Source organism: Vanellus vanellus, assembly GCF_965231255.1.
Source record: "Vanellus vanellus genome assembly, chromosome: 25".
Classification (NCBI taxonomy): Eukaryota; Metazoa; Chordata; class Aves; order Charadriiformes; family Charadriidae; genus Vanellus; species Vanellus vanellus.
Window position 1 is genome coordinate 5,913,153 of NC_138930.1, and position 20,465 is coordinate 5,933,617.

General features: G+C 52.9%; 1 protein-coding gene across 1 annotated transcript; it reads right to left on the reverse strand.

Moving 5' to 3' along the window:
- Positions 1 to 2,886: 2,886 nt before the first annotated feature.
- Positions 2,887 to 19,775, reverse strand: LOC309681409 (excitatory amino acid transporter 5-like; the record flags this gene model as incomplete). The annotated part of the gene is given in 12 exon segments (XM_082495280.1): positions 2,887 to 3,024; positions 3,340 to 3,439; positions 5,682 to 5,816; positions 6,535 to 6,729; positions 8,994 to 9,227; positions 9,435 to 9,534; positions 12,753 to 12,975; positions 13,124 to 13,166; positions 14,330 to 14,542; positions 17,053 to 17,132; positions 19,431 to 19,754; positions 19,758 to 19,775. Coding segments are annotated over 12 exon segments (1,803 nt in total).
- Between the last annotated feature and the right edge of the window lie 690 nt (positions 19,776 to 20,465).

The following is a 20,465-nucleotide window of genomic DNA, read 5'->3' on the forward strand; positions in this document are numbered from 1 at the left end:
GTGCAGGCTCTGGAGGCAGCGGAGAGAACATGGCTCCAGAGCCCTGTGCCGTGGGTGCCGACCTGGAGACGTGTCCTCCATCCCCACCACGGACCCAGGAAACCTGTCGCGGGCGTTCAGCCCTGTCTTTTATTGCAGGATTAAGATTCTGTGTTGTAATGGCCAGAGTTCATGAATGAGAGGGAGATAAAGGTGAAAAGCAGATTCCTCTTGGCTGCCGTGTGGTGCCGGTACATGTGCTGCTTCGCTGGACTCCCCTTGGGCAGCCAACGAGGGGGGTGGACCTTCCAGGCACCAGTTACTGCTCCGCAAAGCAGCCGTCCAAATGGGTCTGATAAATTATCCTCTTAGAATTATAGGATGGTTTGAGTTGGAAGGGACCTTAACGACCTAAAGTTCCAAGCACAACCCCAGGCTGGGTGGGGAATGGCTGGAGAGCAGCCCTGAGGAGAAGGACCTGGGGGTGTCGGTGGGTGAGAAGCTCCCCAGGAGCCGGCAATGTGCGCCGGCAGCCCAGAAAGCCCCCCGTCCCCCGGGCTGCATCCCCAGCAGCGTGGCCAGCAGGGCCAGGGGGGGATTGTGCCCCTCTGCTGCGCTCTGCTCTGCTCTGCTCTGGGGAGACCCCCCCGCAGTGCTGCCTCCAGCTCGGGGGGTGCCCACAGCAAAAGGCCCCGGAGCTGTTGGAGTGGGGCCAGAGGAGGCCCCGGAGATGCTGGGAGGGCTGGAGCCCCTCTGCTGGGAGGACAGGCTGGGAGAGTTGGGGGGGCTCAGCCTGGAGAAGAGAAGGCTCCGCGGAGACCTCAGAGCCCCTTCCAGTATCTGAAGGGGGCCTACAAGAAAGCTGGAGAGGGACTTTTTAGAAGGATGTGTAGTGATAGGATGAGGGGTGATGGCTTCAAACTGAAAGAGGGGATATTTAGATTAGATATTAAGAAAAAAAATTTCACTCTGAGGGTGGTGGGACACTGACCCAGGCTGCCCAGAGCAGCTGTGGCTGCCCCATCCCTGGAGGTGTTCAAGGCCCGGTTGGACGGGGCTTGGAGCAACCTGGGCTGGGGGGAGGTGTCCCTGCCTGGGGCAGGGGTGGGACTGGATGATCTTTGGGGTCCCTTCCAACCCAAACCATTCTGTGATCACCCAGTCGCACCCCCTGCCCTGAGCAGGAACGCCTCCCACCAGCCCAGGTTGCTCCAAGCCCCATCCAACCTTTTAATCTTGCCTGGTTTAAATGACTCAGAACGTGATGTTTCAAAAGCGCCCGTTTCTCCAGCGGTAGTTTGGGGGAGGTAGGCAACGGGTGCAGGCAGCTGTCTGCGGAGGAGCGAGCGGCGGTCGGGTCCCTGCCCCAGATCCGGGCGCTGCACGGGGCCTCTCCCAGCGCTCTGTGTGCTGCGGGTGCAGTGGAACCGCCTCCGGTCACTGAGTTTGCGAAACACTAAACGGGCAGTGGTGCTGCTCACTGATGTGCGTGGTGCATCCAGCTGATAATAAACGATCAGGAGGATAAATAAGTGAGGGAGGGATGACCTGGGATGCTGCCGAGATCTCTTGATTTGAAACGTGAGCGTTTTTCTTGCTGCAAAAGACATAACTGCTCCCGTTGAAGAATAGTTGGGCGGCGGTGTTTAAGGAGGTATAAAGAACTCACCAGCCTCGGAGGAAAGCGGGAGAAAGGCCGAACAGCGGTACCTCAGGCTTACCTCGGCCCTGATCCCGATTCTTTGAAGGCTTTTTGAAGTTAATAGGGAGCAGGAGACTAGTCTGTCTGCAACAGCCGCTTTGCGATATTCAATAGCTTCTGCTTTTCATTTGGCAAAAGTGGAACTAATGTTTCTTCTCAATTAGAAATTATTTTAAACCCCCCGACTCCGGTGGGGAGGATTATGCACAGGAGGTTTTTTCCTTCGTGCGCGATTGGAGAATAGTTCAGTGATGTTAGTGGGAGTTTAAGCCGCTTCCACGAGACCGAATGCTGTGGCAGTAAAGACAAAGCAAGAGGGAGGAAGGGGATGAGACGGCGTTGGGAGAGACGACGGAAATGAATGAAATGATAGGAATTCAGCGACGTGAATCGTTGGTGTAAAAAGGCTTTCGTGGAGAAGGCTGCCCGGGGAAGCCTGGATTTTAAGGCTGTCACTGGAATTTGAATTTAGGGACAGATCCTTAGCTGGGAAGATCCACACGGTTGCAATTTGGTCTGGTCAGTTAGTTTCACGGTGATAAAACAGGCGGTAAGAACACGTGTACGGCGGGTCCTGTGCATACCTGAGCGAGTTAAAGTGCATCTCGCTCTCTGTGCTGAGTGAAGCGCTTCAGCCAGCTGTCCTGTCTGCGACGGCTGGAAAATCCTGTTATGTCCAACTTGGATTTTAAGCTCAAGAGAAAAATTCAGTTAATCTTAGTTTTTAGATGAGAACCTGGTAATAAAAAAAGCGCCATGACTTAAAATAGAAATCATCTTTATAATTAAAGAAAATAAAACCTTTTAGCATGCAGCCTGGCATGCTGCTGCTGACCCAAGGGGTCAGATTTTTGTCCCGTCTCTGCCGCTTTCTCATCTAGTCCCGTCCCAGTTTTCTAATACCTGCTCACCTCCTTAACCTTCGAAAAGAACCGGGCTTGAAAATATGTGGGGCATAAAACCTTCCGATCCCCTCTGCTTCAGCCGTTCGGGGCGGGCGAGCGCCCAGCCATGTCCTCAGTCGACCCCAGCCGGGCTCTTTGGGTGCTTGCTGGAGAGTCCCACTGTCTTCAAAGGATAGAGAGGATTTTCCCGCTTGTTTTGTGCCAAGTAAGGCCTTTCTCTTGCAGAGCATCCATATACGACATTCACAATGTCAGTGTTTAGCACCAAGATTCCGTTCCAGGGAGCAGGAATGCTGTGGTCTACACCTGACAGATGTTATAGTGAACCCCCGTCTGATCCAACAGAGTTTCTTCAATCATTTCGATCACGTTGTCTTTGGGCTGCAGATGTGAGGTCTCTGCAGGAGGTAGCTTCTCTGTGTTGCTTACGGGATCTTGCTGCAAAAGGAAGAAATACAATTTTAATTTCTTAAGCGAGCACATGTGTTGTGTCGGTGCAGTTGTATTTTTTTCACTGTGAGGGTGGTGTGGCACTGGAACAGGTTGCCCAGAGAGGTCGTTGAGGCCCCATCCCTGGAGGCGTTCAAGGCCAGGCTGGACGTGGCCTTGGGCAACCTGTGCTGGTGGGAGGTGTCCCTGCCTATGGCAGGGGGGTTGGAACTGGATGATCTTCAAGTTCCTTTCCAACCTAAACCATTCTATGATTCTATGATCTCCTGCATCCCCCTGCTCACCCAGACAAGCTATACGTACCGGGGAGGGCTTTGGGGCGAAGTCTTTCTCGCAGATGTGTGCTATGATGCCGGCAGCCAGCGCGTCACCAAGGACGTTGGTCATAGTTCGAAATCGGTCCCTAGATGAGAGAGAGCCGTGAGGATGCAGTTGGTGGCCACAGCCAACGCGCCCAGGGTCTTTTATGGCATTGAAATACGTCAACCTCCACCTCTAATGTTGCTACCACTGGATTTGCTAATGGCAAGTTGGGACAAATGCAGTATTATTCTTGCAAATACAGAGGGAAAATGGTACATGCAGTGTCCGTGCGACCCCAGTACCATGAAGGCGTTGGGGCTGCTTTTGTCTCATCGTGTTTGTCTTTTAGTGCCTTAGACCTGCCTGTGCTACTTCCCGAACGGATGCATTGTCAGCATCTTTGCTCAACGTGGGGGTGAACAGCCTCTGTGAGTCATAAAACTCCTTGAGATGCCTCTTGGGGAGGAAAATCTTCATTTTCCACAAGCACCTCTCTTGTTTATCCAAGCACCTCGCGCATCAGTAGAAAGGACACAGGGTTTTTTAGGGACGTGGTTTAGTGGTGGGTTTGGCAGTGTCAAGTTGATGGTTGGACTTGATCTTAAAGGTCCCTTCCAACCTAGAAGACTCTCTGATTCTATTATTCTATGAAAGTGCCGGCACCTTGGGGCAGGTGATGGTGCTGGGGACCCTGCCATGCTCAAAGATTGAACTCGCATTGTGTTCCGATTTAACAAGGTTCACCTGCAAAGTTAAACTTCCTTTTATGTGAAAGAAAGAGAAGAGCAGCCAGGATGCTCAATGCTTTTTCCTCCCTGTCCAGGGAGGCTGCGAAGGACAAATCAGCCACCCCCGTGTCAGTTACGTAGAAGTCTGCGTCTACTCCGTATGTTTTTTCACTGAGCTAATTTGCTTCGTTTTTATCTTAGTACTTTAAAATGACGCGTTTCCAAGACTGCGTATGTTTGACTTCTATTCCATTTGTGTGTGACAAATGTAATCGAGCATCGGTTTTTGTCTCAAGATCAATCTGGTCTTCATCCGTCAGGATGAAGATGGCCTGGTTGGAAGACAGACTTGGTAGGGAGGTTGGACTGGATGATCTCCAGAGGTCCCTTCCAACCCTGACCGTTCTGTGATTCCTTGGTGTTGGGTGCAGTCCTTTGAAAATGTCATCCTTACTTTTAGAAACTCCAGTGATATTTTAGTTCGGGTGACATATGGGTTTGAAAAAGTTGCTTATTAAACGCAAGAGCGGGTTTTGCTACATCTGTTCAAGAACTGTCTCATTTTCTGCTGTGATTTGGTGTGCAACCAAGTTGTGCTTTACCTTGGTACTGTTTTGCTGTGACATCTAGTTCTCTCTCCTTTCTACTTTTTGATTGTGCAAATGCCCATGTTTCAGAAACAGAGACAGCAAACTGGATGAGCACATACTGCAAAAGATTACCAGTGGTTTATGGTTTATTATTGGTTTCTCTGACTGACTTTTTTTCCCTGGAGATCATGCTTTTTTCATAAACAATCGCGTGTTTCCACCCCTTTTGTTGGTCTCTTCTTGTTGTTAGCATCTTTAATTTCTCCTTGTATGAAGCCAGATAACTTTCACCCTGCCTTGCCAACCTTGTTCCTCCTCCAGGGGTAATATTCCACTAAACCAAATACTGTACCATCCACCACTTCGCTTTGACTCTTGTGCTGTCCGTCCTCCTTTGTTCACAGAGCTGACAGCTTGGAGAACACTAGGACTTGAGGTGTTTCTAGGGAATACTAGCAGCCTCGCTCAGTAATGCTTCATGGAGACAAGACCGTGCACCTTCTTTCCTCCCTTTCTACCTCTCACTACGGAGAAAAGTAGCATCCTTTTGACCTCTTAAAAGTATAAATGTATGTATGTTTCAGAAAGATTTATTTTGTGACCTATTTAAGACCTCCAACAAAGATGTGTTGTACAGTCGGGTAGGAATTTAGCTAAAAGATCAGGACAGACGGGTATTTCAAACTGGCGACCTTACTTGAGAGAGTGGCTGAATGCCATCGCCACTTCTTCCACGTACAGTCCTTAACGAGGCACGAGACAGCGATGGGCACCTCGGAACAGCAGCGCCTCGAGTCAAACGCTCATTTAGGAGACTCTTTGCCTATAGTTATCATGGGCTATTTCAAGAAAATAATGACTATTTCAAGCAAATAATCGGAAAATGAGGAATCTCGCGCTTGGCTCCTGGCCTCGTTCTGTGACGCCTTAATCTCTAGTTGTCCCCGCGAGAGCTGCTTCAAACACACCGCCATGAATTGGCACGTGGCACCCACCCATAGCGTTGCCTCTGGGAAATACTTACAGAGCCCAGTCCACGGCGATGATGAGTGTGATATCGTCGGTCGGCAGCCCTACGGAAGTTAGCACGATGACCATGGTAACGAGTCCGGATTGGGGGATCCCGGCTGCCCCTATGCTCGCGGCTGTTGCTGTTATGCTGCAAAGAGAAGGCGGCTGTGCTATTACTGGGTTGTGGTTTTGTTGTGGTTTTTTTTGTTGTTGTTGTTTGGTTTTTTTTAAGAAAAAAAGCAAGCATGTTTGCATGGCAAAGTAAGTTATTCCTGTATGGAAGGACTGGGAGGGATCTGGCTTCCTCCACCTTCCTGCTTTCTGGTTTTATCCCGCACCCCCGCCTGCGCGCATCATGGCTGAGGGCTTCCGGCACGTCCTCTTGGCTTTCTGCTCACACAACACCCCTCTGCGCTCTGTTGTGTGGCATAAAATTGCTAAATATTTGCAACTGAGCTTACTTATTTTTGTCTAGATAGGCGCTTTATTTCCCTGCTTAGAAAATGAGGCTGTTCCGTTCCTGAAGGGGAGTAAACTACACGTGCGCGAACCCTTCTATGCCACGACAATTCGTCCGCGGGGGGGTGTTGCCCTGCTCCAGCCCCGCTCTTCGTTCACAGTCTGGCTTTTACCCACAGGCAAAATCTTTGATTCTGCAGCGAATTGTGTGGGTGCGGAGCCCGAGGTTTCCCCGGCTCATGGCGCCGGTACCCGCTGCACCTCTCCCTACTCCTCGGCTTTCCGGCACTGTTGGCTCTCTGCAGTGGCAAAGCTCTCTGCCGAACGGGAGAAGTGTGAGAGGTTGTTACAATGCCTATAAATACGAAGAGAGAGAAATAATTCAGCTGCTGTAAAGAAACACTTACCTTATCGTTATAATTTGTCCCAAATCCAAGTCGTATTCATTGACCTGGGCAATAAAGATGGCAGCGACGGCTTCGTACAGCGCCGTGCCGTCCATGTTGATGGTGGCCCCAACAGGGAGGACGAATCGTGCCACGCGTCTGTCTATTCCGTTGTTTTCCAGGAGACACTTCAGGGTGATGGGCAAGGTCGCTGAGCTGCAGAACAAGAAATGGTCAGTAATTAATTCTCTCTGTTGTTTGCGCTGAGCTTTATAAACAGGAATCAACGTAATGGTGTAGAAACACATGTCCTCCTGAAGGTAAGAGCAGCAATGTTACACAAATTGCTGTAGCAATGAAAGTTTCTTGGACTTGCGCTACCTGCGGTATGTCCGTAATTAGCCGAGTGCTCAGTTAGCCACCGGCTGCAAGACAAGCCGCTCTCTAGGAGCAGCTCTGCGTGATGCTTCCAGCTTCGTTCTCGGTCCCTGCTCCCCACCCTCATCCTGCAGCACCTCTGACATGGGTGGGCGGCAGCGCCTGCCAGCACCGGCTGTGCCGCGTCCAGTGGACCCCGTTGATCCTCATTCCCCTCTTCCATCCCGCACCAGGAGCAGCCGCCGCGGCTCTTGCCCCCCCCATGACCTTTCTCTCTTGTTTCTGTTTAGCTGTCACGCGGGAGCCGGGATAACGACGTGGAAGAAGAAGAGCGAATGGAAGAAAGGAAGCAAGAAGCGGATGGGATTGCCGTAGGGATTTTGGAGGCAGGGACCGCTTTTCCTCAAGGAGTTGGCTGCAGCGCGCGGCGCGACGGCCCCTGGCGCTGACGGTGGGGCTGGGACGGGGAGCAGCGTGCTCCCAGCCTCTGCGGAACCACTCTGCGGAACCACTCCCCGGCTCGCGGTGCGGGCTGTCACACGGAGAGGGGGGAGAAAACCTGCGGGAGAGCCACGTTCAGGAGGAGGTAGAGTCGTTCAGAGCAGCAGAAGAGACCTGCATTGGTGGGCACTGGGGGAAGGAGGCACAATCCTAGATGGTTTTATTGGGATTATGTGAAGAAGCAGCATTCGGCCAGAAAAACTCTTTGCCTAGTCAGGTGTTTTCTAAGAAAATGTTTAAATTTGTGTGCCTTCCAGAAAGGATGGCGGTTTCTAATGTTAAGTTTCTTCATTGTTACAAGGAATGTTTTTCAATGAAAATAAACCGCATAAAAATCATAGAATCATAGAATCATAGGGTTGGAAAGGACCTCTGGAGATCGTCTAGTCCAACCCCCCTGCCAGAGCAGGGCCACCTTAGAGCCGGTTGCACAGGAACGCGTCCAGGCGGGTTTGGAATGTCTCCAGAGATGGGGACTCCACCACCTCCCTGGGCAGCCTGTGCCACTGCTCTGCCACCCTCAAGGTAAAGAAGTTCCTCCTCGTGTTTAGGTGGAACTTCCTATACTCAAGTTTGTGCCCGTTCCCTCTTGTCCTGTCACTGGGCACCACCGAAAAGAGCCCCATCCTCCTGGCACCCACCCTTTAAGTATTTATAAGCATGGATCAGGTCCCCCCTCAACCGTCTTTTTTCCAGACTAAAGAGACCCAATTCCCTCAGTCTTTCTTCCTAAGAGAGGTGTTCCAGTCCCCTAATCATCTTGGTAGCCCTATGCTGCACCCTCTCCAGCAGTTCCCTGTCCTTCTTGAACCGGGGAGCCCCGAACTGGACACAGTACTCCAGGTGTGGCCTCACCAAGGCAGAGTAGAGGGGGAGGATGACCTCCCTTGACCTGCTGGCCACACTCTTCTTGATGCCCCCCAGGATGCCATTGGCCTTCTTGGCCACCAGGGCACATTGCTGGCTCATGGGCATCCTGTTGTCCACCAGGACTCCCAGGTCTCTTTCTACAGAGCTGCTCTCCAGCAGGTCAGCCCCCAACCTGTACTGGTGCATGGGTTTATTCCTCCCCAAATGATAATAATTAAAAAAATAATCTAAAATTATAACATCTCATCAAAGTAGACAGCACTTTTCTTTGGAGGAGCTTGGGATGCCCAGGAGTTGATTTACGATTTTCAGTAAAATGTTCAGAAGAGCTTTTGATGTTTTCAACCAAAACCCAGGGTGGTAACCCCACGCTGTTTTATAAAGCGCCTACAACAGTCCTATTTTGAATTCTATGAAACGAAACGGCCTGCAGCAATTAAAAGAAGCACACGCAGGCACAAACGTTGCTGCTTTGCTCTGGGAAGACCCCAGGAGAGGGCGAGCAGAAGGGCAACGCGAGCTGGTGGGGCCTGAAGACGCACTGCGCCAAGCATCCCGCTTCCTGCTAAAACGGGAAGCGATCTCATTTCAAATAGCGCCGGAGCCTAATTTTTGTCTGAATTACTGCTGTTCTCCCGTAGCTCGCCTCGCTGTACACACGGCCACCTCTCCCCCGACTAAACCAGATGCCGTCTCAGCTGTACCAGCGTATCTCAGCCACGTTTTCGTACCTGGAAGACGTAGCCAAGGCAATCAGCAAGGCTTGCAGTATCCCCTGGATGAAGACAAAGGGGTTTTTCTTGGTGATGAGCACAAAAAGCAGAGGTAAGAGAATGAGTCCGTGGATGACCAGCCCCGACACTACTGTAATGGCATATAGTCCCAGCTTCTGTCCTATAACCGATGGATCTTCCATCTCCAGGATCTTTCCAGCGATGAGAAATACAATGCCAAAGGGGAAGTACCTGCAAAGAATAAGCATAAAAAATTATTTATGGGGATGCAGCAACCACTGAAGCACTACGCAATAGTCATTACCGTATTTGGTACCATGTGGTACAGTCATACGAAAATAAATCAAGTGCTCAGAAAAAATACTTGGAGACATATGACCGGCATTACCAGTAGATAGCAGATAAGAAAATAACCGAATCAATCAAAAACAGATTTACCAAACTGCCATCGAGACAATTTTCATAACTGCTTCATTCAGACACTGGCAGACGTTAACCAGCGGAGTTCCTCGCTCACCCATTTTTCCCAGGAGAAGTCCTGCAACCAAACACATTGGTTTATCTTACTCGATAGTACCGTGGCAGCGGTGTGTGTCATGCTGAGTGTTTTGAGGCTCTGGTGGTCGCAGAATGGGTTTCACTGGGCAAACTCACAGCAGGTCAGACTTAATACAGATTTCCACATGCTCTCACGGGTCACAGTAATTCTCTGCTCTGAGCAAATACAAGTATCTGGCCTTTTCTCAAACCCACCAAACCCAAATCCAGGATTTGGACTATTCCTTGCACAGGTAACTGATAAACCCTTCACTGCTGCTCAGTTCTGGAAGACTCACTTCTCAAGGTGGATAAGCTGTCTTTTTGCTAGTCGGTAATACAAGAATAATGTAGCTCCAGAAACAAAAATTGATTTCTTTTTTGAAGGACAAAGCTCTGGGGGTTTATATGTAGCTGAGGATGCGACGATATGTTGCATCCCTGCCCTTGCTGTGGAGTGAGAGGAGCCGCACGCCACGTCAGCCACTCGGATGATCTTCGGAAGCGCTCGGCTTTGCCAGATCCCCGCGGGCGGTGGCAGTTCTCCGTTGCCCCGTGGGATGGGCCGTGCTGGTTGCTCACCAGCTGTTTCACGCAGGCGGCTTCAGCGGCGGCTCACAGACTGTACCGTGGCGGTGACAACGCATGCGGCTCTACAATAGGATGTCAGGAAGGATCCAGCTGAGTTGCTTAGATACAGGCATTAAACCTCCTGTCTTAATTCTGGTTTCTCTATTGATGTTGTTGTATTAACCTCATTCCAGTCTAATTTTTCGTTGAAGGAATACTAGAGCAGGAATACAGAGGTGGTTAGAGGCGTTATGGTACTTCCTGGTCTGCCAGCACAAAATTGGTGAGTGCCAAATCCCATTGCTTTCCCTGGCGAGGAGGTTTCCCAGGTACCCATGAAGCAAAAGGACAATGGGGCTTTGAGCCCATCTAGTTTCCAGCCTCGTGCACCTACTTTCTGTGTGGTCCCATTAGCTAAAATTACTACTTCTGAAGCACCACAAGTGTCTGCTTTAGCCTGGAAAAGAAGAATATAGTTGGGATCTTGTCTTGTCCCTCTCATCCCTCTTCAGTCTTCAGGGCTAAGGACTCCTAGAGACCCTTGGCAGATAGCTGGATCTCTTGGCATGCTCAGAAGACAGATCACCATAGAATTATAGAATGGTTTAGGTTGGAAAGGACCTTGAAGATCATCGAGTTCCACCCCCCCTGCCATAGGCAGGGACACCTCCCACTAGAGGGAGAGACAGGGTCATCTTTGGCAGGACTTTCAGAAATAAGACAAGGCATGACACACTTAAATCTCAGCTCTGTGGATATTCATGCAGTAGGTGGTGGCCATAAGAGCTGGTTTGAAAGAAATCAATTTCTCTTCAGGCCTTACAGACAGCTGATTCGGAAAAGATTGCCCTAGCAAATGGACGGCTTGCTTCAAGTAACTTGAAATCTCTGCCCTTTTCTGGATTTCAAAAGCAATGGAGACGACTGGAGATGCTCAGTGTCAGTGAAGAGATCGCTGGAGCTTTGTAGCTGTGTGGGGTTACCATCCACAGCAAAGCTACTCGGGGTAGCCGTCGGATGCTGCCTGGATGCCTCGGTCTCAGGCCCACAAACTGGTATTTCGGGATTGGACACAAATACCCTTTGAGATCTCAACTGGCCTCCCCCGCCTCACTGCAAGGAGGAGCCGGTCCCCGTTTCCCACAGCACAGGGCCATGTTGCCTGGCCTCCCCTGTCCTTCTCCTGTCTTCTGCCAGGCCAACCTCATTAATCCAACCTCTCCTCGCAGGTAAAGCTTCCTGCGGATGTACGAATGCCCTTTACCAAGCTCCCCGTCCCCAGTGCGGGTGATGCTCTGCTGGTCTGCGGCTTTGTGGAGCTCTAATCCATCCTGTGCTAAACCCGGGAGTGCAGCCGGGTGGCCGGGGCTGGCCCAGGTGATCTCCCGCTGCGTCCTAACTCGGCGCTGATCCTCACTCCCATGCTGGCAGGGTGGTGGGGTGGTAATCTCAGGAGAGAAAAGTGGCTTCTCCTCGCTTGTGTGGCTGGGTTGGGGGAGGGCACGTGTCCTGGGAGCGGGAGCTTGGCACGTTCCTGCAGCGTCTGGGGTCTGCAGATGCTGTTGGTCACTGGGACAGGACTCTGCCATAGCCACCTCTTTTGTCTGCAAAGGTCTGTCTCTGCCCAGTCCCACTGTGGCCATCTCCTCTGGGCACTTACTGTATCGTAGCCTTTAAAACTGGCTGCTCCCCCCTGGCTCTGACGGCGGGCTGGTGTGCTCCAGTGCTGTGCTGGCTACACTGCCTCCACCCCTCAAATCCTCTAATTGGCTTTTTGGTTCCTGATACACTAAGTTCAAGCTCCTTGCCCTCACCTTTTAATCTGCATGTAATCTTTCCCCCATGCTCATCTCGTTGCCTCCTACTCTTTTTTTTCCCTCCTGATCCGTCTCTTCCTCCCTTTCTCACTCATGCACCCCGTGTCTATCTTACTCTTTGAGTCAGCTCTAAGTTCCTCCTTCCCATGACTTTCTCCCCTTTAAACCTTCTTCCCCCCCCCCATCTCTTGCACGCGTTCTCTCCATCCAACCTCTGCTGCTTCTTCCTTCCTGAAATCGCTGCCGAGCACCTTGTCCACGCGGGATTGCAGGCTGTTCAATGCAGGAAGCTTTCTTACCTTCTTTGGAAAGTCCTCTTACGAATTTCCATACATTTGTGACACGTGCTAAGCCTGACCCAGCTGCCTGCTCGGGGAGTTTGAACACCACCAGCGTGAAGGGTTCGGACCGTGTGTAACGAGCTACATCCCAGGTAGCCCCTGCAAAAGTTACAGCTCACTTCAGCAGACTTCATTAAAAGGACCCTCCAGTTTATGCGATGATTTGAAAACCCTCAGGGCCCGTGTTGGGGCTGTGAAGGCTCATACGGAAAATCTGGGGAGAAAACAGCCTTCTTGGTGCCTAAAACCTTGTTCGAGCTTCATTATGGACGGTACTGATGAAGGTGTTGGTACAAGCTCCGTGCTGTGCCTGGATCCCCAGGGACCCGAGCAGTTAGAGCTAAAATAACCTCATCCCTCCGAGCATCCCTACCTCCACCGGCAGCGCAGTGGCCGGAGCAGTTACCACCCTGGGTTGCAGCTGCCGCTGAGCAGCCTCGCGAGCTGGGCTGGGGAGCAGCGCGGAGCCCCGTTCTCTACTGAGCAGGTACCTATCGTTGCTGAGAAGATGACGATTCCCAAGACGTTCATCTCGTTGCTGGTCCCAGGCAGGGTCCTGTAGGTCATCTCAGGTGACGGCGTCAGCTCGAGGAACACAGGCCGATGAATTTCGGGGTTTTCATCATCGGGTGCAAAGTAAATAAAACTGAGAGATTTCCCTGGGATCTTTGGAAAGCCAGGAGACTTCACCACCGGGACAAGAACGGTTCGATACTGGAACAAAAGCAAAGCAGTGAGGTTAGTGTCCTGTTGGCAATGGGCTCCATCCTGCTGGGGAAGAGCCCCCAGATGGGGAGATTAGCCCCAGGTGGAGCTGAGCACCATCCCAGCCGCCCGCGACAGCGGGGACAGGTGAACTCACCTGCTGGAACGAAGCTTCGATGAGATTAGAAGGAAACATGTTTCTGTAAGAGAGCAATGGTGCAGGGGTTAAAGATCATGAGAACACAGGGAATGACCTGGGAAGCACCTCTGGACCACCTCTGGAGGCCAAGAGGGGGAACCATTACAGCCAACACCAGTCTGACGTCCTCTGTGTAAGCTGAGGGCGAAGGCAGGCTGGAAGGCGAATGAAGAGCAGGACTGTGAGCCATGTGTAAACCAGACTCGAAGAAAGCCAGAGGTTGGGACGGACATCTGCCATCTCCAGCCCCTGCTCAGAGCAGGACTGCCTGCAAAGCTGGAGCAAGATGCTCAGAGCCTTTTCCAGTCAATGGAAAAGGCTGTTCAGCCTGGAGAAGAGAAGGCTCTGGGAAGATCTTATTGCGGCCTCCCAGTCCCTAAAGGGGGCCTACAGGAGAGCTGGGGAAGGACTTTTTACTGGGGCATGGAGTGATAGGACGAGGGGGAATGGCTTTAAACTGGAAGAGGGCAGGTTTAGATTGAACATTAGGAAGAAGTTTTTCACTGTGAGGGTGGTGAGGCACCGGCCCAGGTTGCCCAGAGAGGTTGTTGAGGCCCCATCCCTGGAGGTGTTCAAGGCCAGGCTGGACGTGGCCTTGGGCAACCTGGGCTGGTGGGAGGTGTCCCTGCCTATGGCAGGGGGGTTGGAACTGGATGATCTTCAAGTTCCTTTCCAACCTAAATCATTCTATGATTCTATGATTCAATCAAACACCTCCAGAAATGGAGATTCTGCCCCAGCCGCTCCCCGGTTAACCCTCGTCCACTGCTTTAATCCAGCCCCGGGCCAACTCCTGCTCATTTTTACCTTGCAAAGCCCAAGGAGTTGCAGGGATTGGCACGTCAAGGCTGGAGCTGCAGAGGGAGAACCACTGAGCTTTGCAGGGAATTTAAATCTTCCTGTTTTCTGCTGCTGCATCCCTCTTTGCTGGTGGCTCTGGGAGAAGAGCAACGGGGGTGGCAGAGTGGCCAGAGGGACATGCGTGGGGAGAAACAAACCCCATGTCGCTGGGCTCGGAGGTACCGGTGCCTGGTCAGCGTGGCCAACGGTTCTCCTGTTTCCCTTAAGATCTCGATATCTCCTGGGAACTCAATGCCTTGTGGGAAGATCTTGTCTGTGAAATGCCATCATAAACTTGGCTTCTCCTGAAGTCCTGCGACGTACCTGATTAAATCCAGTAACGCATCGGCGGAGCTGAGCACCACTTTCCCCACAGAGTAGTCGTCCTTCTGGGCAGCTGCACCAGGATGGATGCTGACCACGAGGATGATCCCGACAGTCACTGCCATGAAGGTTGTCCAAAGATAGTAGGTGATGGTGATCACCCCCATCTTCCCGCAGGCCTTGGACTCCATGGTGGCCAGCCCGGACATGAGGCTGCAGCAGAAAAGATTGTGGTCAGCACCTGCTCCCAAAACTGCACAAGATGCATCTGATGGGCAAAATCTCCAAGGTGGGAGAAGTTTCTGTAGATATTTTTTTAATCAATGCTTAAGGGCATCACTGAGCTCTGGCACATTTGTGTGCCCGTGCCTGCAGGATCTCACACCCAGGAAGAGCTTGTGGCGACCCAGACTGAGCTGCAAAGGGCAGGAGATGCCTCTCTGAGTCCCCTTTAAAATTCTGGTCATGTTTTCTGTTTTCTCCAATGGATAAGAAGTAAATCATAGAATCATGGACTGGTTTAGCTTGGAAGGGACCATAAAGCTCACCCAGTGCCACCCCCCTGCCCTGGGCAGGGACACCTCCCCCCAGCCCAGGTTGCTCCAAGCCCCGTCCAACCCGGCCTTGAACACCTCCAGGGATGGGGCAGCCACAGCTGCTCTGGGCAGCCTGGGCCAGTGTCCCACCACCCTCAGAGTGATTTTTTTTTTCCCTAATATCTTATCTAAATCTCCCCTCTTTCAGTTTGAAGCCATCACCCCTCATCCTATCACTACATGCCCTTCTAAACAGTCCCTCTCCGGCTTTCCTGTAGGTCCCCTTCAGATACTGGAAGGGGCTCTAATGTCTCCCCGGAGCCTTCTCTTCTCCAGGCTGACCCCCCCCACCTCTCCCAGCCTGTCCTCCCAGCAGAGGGGCTCCAGCCCTCCCAGCATCTCCGGGGCCTCCTCTGGCCCCACTCCAACAGGTCCACTAATATTCTTAGTGTATTTTAATGGCTAATAACTAATGCTGCTCTTTTTTTCTTTTCTTTCTTTTTTTTTTGGGGGGGGGGGGGGGGTGTGATACTGTTCTCTTAAATCTCCGACACCCTGTGCTGCTGCTGCGTGTCACGGTGAACAGCAAAGAAAGGCTTACAAAATCCTGGTGGGGATGGATGACTCTTCCCCAAGGAGAGAGCTGCTGGTTCATTCACGCACACATAAGCTTTCCTAAGAAGTAGCCCATAATCTACTTTTAAACAAAACTGGACTAAAAATAGAGAGGGATTACAGGCCACGGCAGCAAGGAGAGCTGGCCGCCAGCGGTGCCGGCACTGGGGGCAAACAGAAGCGTTTGGGGGCTGCAGCGTGTCCCATGTGCACGCAGACCCACACCGAGCTCCTGGCTGCTGGTTCTCACTGCTTCAGTTCCCCTGGGCCCTGCAGAGCCGTGACCAAGCCTACTGGTGGCATTCACCAGTGGCCTGATGACCCCCGGGTGGGACGTGACGGAGACAGAGGTTGTGAGGGTGAATGCCACCCCTGGGGACACACGAGGGATGGGTGGTTGAGGTGGTGGCCAACCCACGGATCCCCTCCAGCAGCCGCGTGTCCAGGAGGAGAGAGACCCTGGGAAGTTCAAGAGAGGCCACAAAAAAGCAGCACGGAGATGGGTGATGCTTTCCAACGTGAGGCTTGGGGAGCTCAGGGCTGAGCCCCAACCTGGACAAATCCATCCGCAGTGTGCACCCGGTGCCCTCTGGACGGAGCATAGAGGGAAGATGCCACATCACCATCATTCGGTAATTAAATAAGAAAAAAAAAGCCTGCTTCAAGTAATTACGCAAGCAAAATCCTGAGAGCCCCGTGCAGAACCTGCGTCCGCAGGCAGGAGAGCTGTCAGCTGGGACGAAACAGCATCACTGAGCTGTGGGGAGGGCTGAGAGCACCCCCAGAGCGAAGGAAAACTCAGGCAGTGCATGAGGGAGGGGAGGTGAAGCGCTGGAGGGGAAAAGAAAGCAGCTCTACAAGGGCTGATACCGAAAAGGCCAAGTGTGGCCAGGATAGAGAGCACACTGCTCCCAAAAATAAACCAAAGGCACATGGGACAGCAAACAAACTGAAAAACAATAGAGAAGTGACACATCCTCAGGGGAACAAAGAGCTAATTGCTTGGCTATTCCTACTGAGTAAGTGCCAGCAATTGTTTAAAATATGTAAATCCATGTAAGCTTTTCAAGACCTTGCTTAGATTTGAGCGTGACTCTCTCATCTCTATTTCTTGTTTCTAGATGGGGACGGGCTGATAAAAGTGGGATTTGCAAAGACACGCAACACTGAGAGATGCTTGTGGTTTCTACCTGAACTTTCTCAAAATACTCTAAATAAGGAAGCTTGCTTTGAGTTTAAACAACTGCGCATCGTCAACCACCCACGGATGGTCCCGGCGTCTCTGACTGGCTGGGCCCAAAAAAGAAGGGAAACACCTCAGCCAGTGCAGGTATCTGATGTGGGTGCAGGTGTCTACAAAATCCAGGTGAGGATTTGTCCCAAGCTGTTGCTGGGAAATGATGGGGTTTGATGGACCCCAAGCCAGGGGATGCTGCTGTGTTGGTGGCTGCTCTGGGCCAGTTATTCTCACCCCAGGCAGTTTTTGGGGTGATCTCCTCAACGGGGATCATGGGCCAACCTCCTCAACGTGATGGAGAGATGGTGCTTTAGAAGCAGAAGATGATGTCTTACCTGGAGGTGATCAAGGGCAGGATCAGCATCTTCAACATCCTCATGAGGAGCTCTCCAGGAAAGGAAAAATACTGCTTCTCCTGCACATAGAGCAGAACCGTTGTGTCAGGTGAGAGCTGAGAAGTGGACACTGACTGTGGGTTAAGGGCTCAAACCTGATAAATTTGCCATTTTCCCAAACAGGTCCAGCTCTGAGCTTGGTTCCAAGCCAGCAGACGTTCCTTGTGGCACTCGGAGACACTGTTCCTCTGGCGGTTCCTTACCGGGAGCTGGGTGAGGGATGGGAAATGCTCGCCACAGGGGAAACCTGGTTGGGAACTGGAGAGGGGCATGTGGGACCGGTCCCCTCCCAAAGACATCTTTGGGTCCGTCGCCCTCTAGGGAATGGACCCCACAGCTCCACCGCTGGCTCCTCCCAAACATCATTGCACTTGTTATTGGGGAGCAAAGGCTTGACTGCATGTGCAAAAGTGCCCCGAAGCTGATGGGTGCAGCCCGGTGCCTGCAGCAAAAGGTGGAAATACCTATTGGCTGTGAATGGCAAAGCCCAGCTCAGGGACGGTTCAGGTGTCCAGCCTCATGGTGCACTGGGGGGAGGTTTCCACCCCATGGCATCCGTCCACTGCCTCCACTGCTCACGTGGGCATGGGGAAGGGCTGCCTGGAGAGAGATCCCCAAATCCCAGATCCCACGGCCGTGACCAAGGGAAGAATGAGGGGTCTGCGAGCACCACCTGGCCAGCATCCCTCCATCCACCATCCATCTGTCCATCCTTCCCTCCATCCACTGTCCCTCCCTCCACCCACCCACCAACCATCCATCCCTACCTCCACCACCATCTGTCCCTCCATCCATCTCTCCATCCACCATCCTTCTGGCTGCTGAGTTCCTTCCATGCCTCCATCCATCCCTCACCCCATCAACCCCTCCATCCGCCTTCCCCCCCTCCCCCCTTGCCCCCCAGTCTCTCACTGTGCCACTGTAGAGGTGTCAGGGACGGATCTGAGATGGCCCCAAGCCAAGCAGGTACTTTTGGTTACTCCAAAGTAACCAATATCACCGGGCTTTGAGGGAAGCCGAGGGAAACTATTAAAATAAATGTTCCACACTGCTGTCCCTGCACTAACCCACCCGTGTGGCCTGAACTTGGCTGATTTCACCAGCGACCTCACGTAGAGCAGAGCCGCCGTGGGTCCAGCTGGGTGCAAGGAGTAATAACAGATCTGAACAGCGTCTCTTTTGTCAACGGGCTTTTTAGTTTTGTGACACTTTCCCATCGAGCGGAGGAAAGCAGGGACCGGCTGCTTCTCCAGCCCCTCACCTGCAGCCCGGATTTCAGGAGAAAAGTCTCTAACGGAGAGAAGTGGCTGCCGGGGACAACGTGCAGGGCTGTGGCCACAGGGCAGGACGGGACTGGGGCGGAGGGTGGATGAACTCGGTGCATGGCAGGACAAGGGGCAGGAGCCCCGAGGCTCTGCCGGCCTCAAACCCGGTGTGGGACGCTGCCGGGCACTTGTGGATGCGTGCACCGGGGCGCAGGGAGATTACACCCGGCTTCAATTAAGTAACAAGATCATCCCCGCTGCGGATGGTGATGCTGAAGGGCGTAATTGAATTGACAAGACTTTGCTAAATCCTTGTGGGTGACACGGGGATGTTCCAGCACCAGCCGAGTTCTTCCTGAAGCAGCATCCCCCCTCCCGGGCTCAGCCAGCCCGGCTGAAGATCAGGGCTGAGCCACAGCCAAGATGCCCGATGTCATTAAAGCCGGGCGGATTTTAGCGTGGTGACATTTAACAGTGACCGTGCTCCTAGAAAGCACTGAGCGAACGCACCTTTGAGGTGCATTTTGTCCAATGCGTTTGTCTCCCAGGGTTCTCAGAGGAAGGTGAGCCCTGGAAGCCCCCCAGGCTCTCCACCGACCCCGTATTTATTTGCTGGGCCTTCTCCAGAGAGTGGAAACGTGCTTTGGTTGAGCATCTGCCCAGCTGGGGAGAGGAACAGGAGGAGCTCATCCCTCAGACCCCGACGCTGCTGTTTGTGTTGGGGGGCAGCCTATTACCGCGCATCCGGCAGCCGGGTATCTATTCCCCCCTTTCCCATCCCCATCCCACCTGGAGGCTCCTGCAGCCCCACAGGGTCCATCCTAGAGCCCCTCACTCCCAGTGGAGGGAGGCAGGATTTGTCCTGCAGCTTTGGCATTTGTTGGCAGCTTTTTTTGGTCAAAAGAAGGTGGTTTTCTTGGGCAGGAGCCTTTGCTTTTGGGTCTGTGCCCCTCTGGGACCCTTGATAGTGATGTCTCACCAGCACCAAGGATGGTCGCTCAGAATGCCCCACTCCATCCCCCTCGCTCCCATCCCAGTCCCAGCCAGGCTTACCAGCTCCGTCAGCTCCAGCGCCCGCAGCAGGAACCCCAGGAGGCACCCGGTGGCAACCGACAGCACCGACAGGGTCAAGAGGCCATTTTTACGCCAGAAAGCCCGCACCCACTTCCAGATGCGCAGGAAGGTCATGGATAGCGAGTTCAGCAAAGCTTTCCTGACCCTCTCCCACATGGTCATCCTCAGTCGTTCAGGTGATGCCCCTCGGAGCAGCTCCCGGCCGCGTTCATCGCCCCGGGCTCCACCGCGCCACCGGTTCCCTGCCCTTTGCTGGGAGCCGAGCGTGACAGCAGCTAATCCCAGGGACCAAAAGCTTTGGGGCTATTTGGGAGCCTTTCCCATAATGGAAAGTGACGTCTTCAACTGGTTAATCTGGGCTTGGCATCATGCCGGTGCCGGTGCCGGTGCCGAACTCTCCCAGGTTAAGCCTGCCCCCCCCGGATTCGGGGCTGCGTGCTGCCGGCTGAGAGCAGGGATTCAGCCCCAGAACTCCCTTCCCATCACAGTTCCTGATCCAAAAGGATCTGGGTCCTGCTACTGGGGGCTGCCACAGGACTTGTGCTCCCACTTGCTGCAAGCCCCCTTCCTACCCCACATCTGTAAGGGCTCGGTGAGGGCAAAGCTTGCCAAGAACCGCTGTTTCCCAGTTAGTCGCAGAATTTCCCACGGCGATCAGCCCAGACCGTCAGCCTGAGGCACCGCCGGATGATGCTGAGTGTACCCACAGGAATATCTACCCCAACACATCCAACCCCCCCACCCCCGGCCAGCTCGGCGGGGAAGCTGCCCCAAGGCCACGAGATGCTGCTGGGATGCCTGGTCAATAACGATAGCTGTCCACAATATTTTGGAGTATTTCTGTGTCCAATTTGTCTCTGGCTCAGGCCAGGAGTCTCACTGAGGCAGGAGAGCGGTGCAGAAGGCAGCTGAAGGACAGGGTTTGGTGCTGTTGCCAGACTGAGGATACTCTGGGAACAGGGAAATATTAAAACCTCCCTGAATTAAAACCTCTCTGACCCGGATTTTACACCA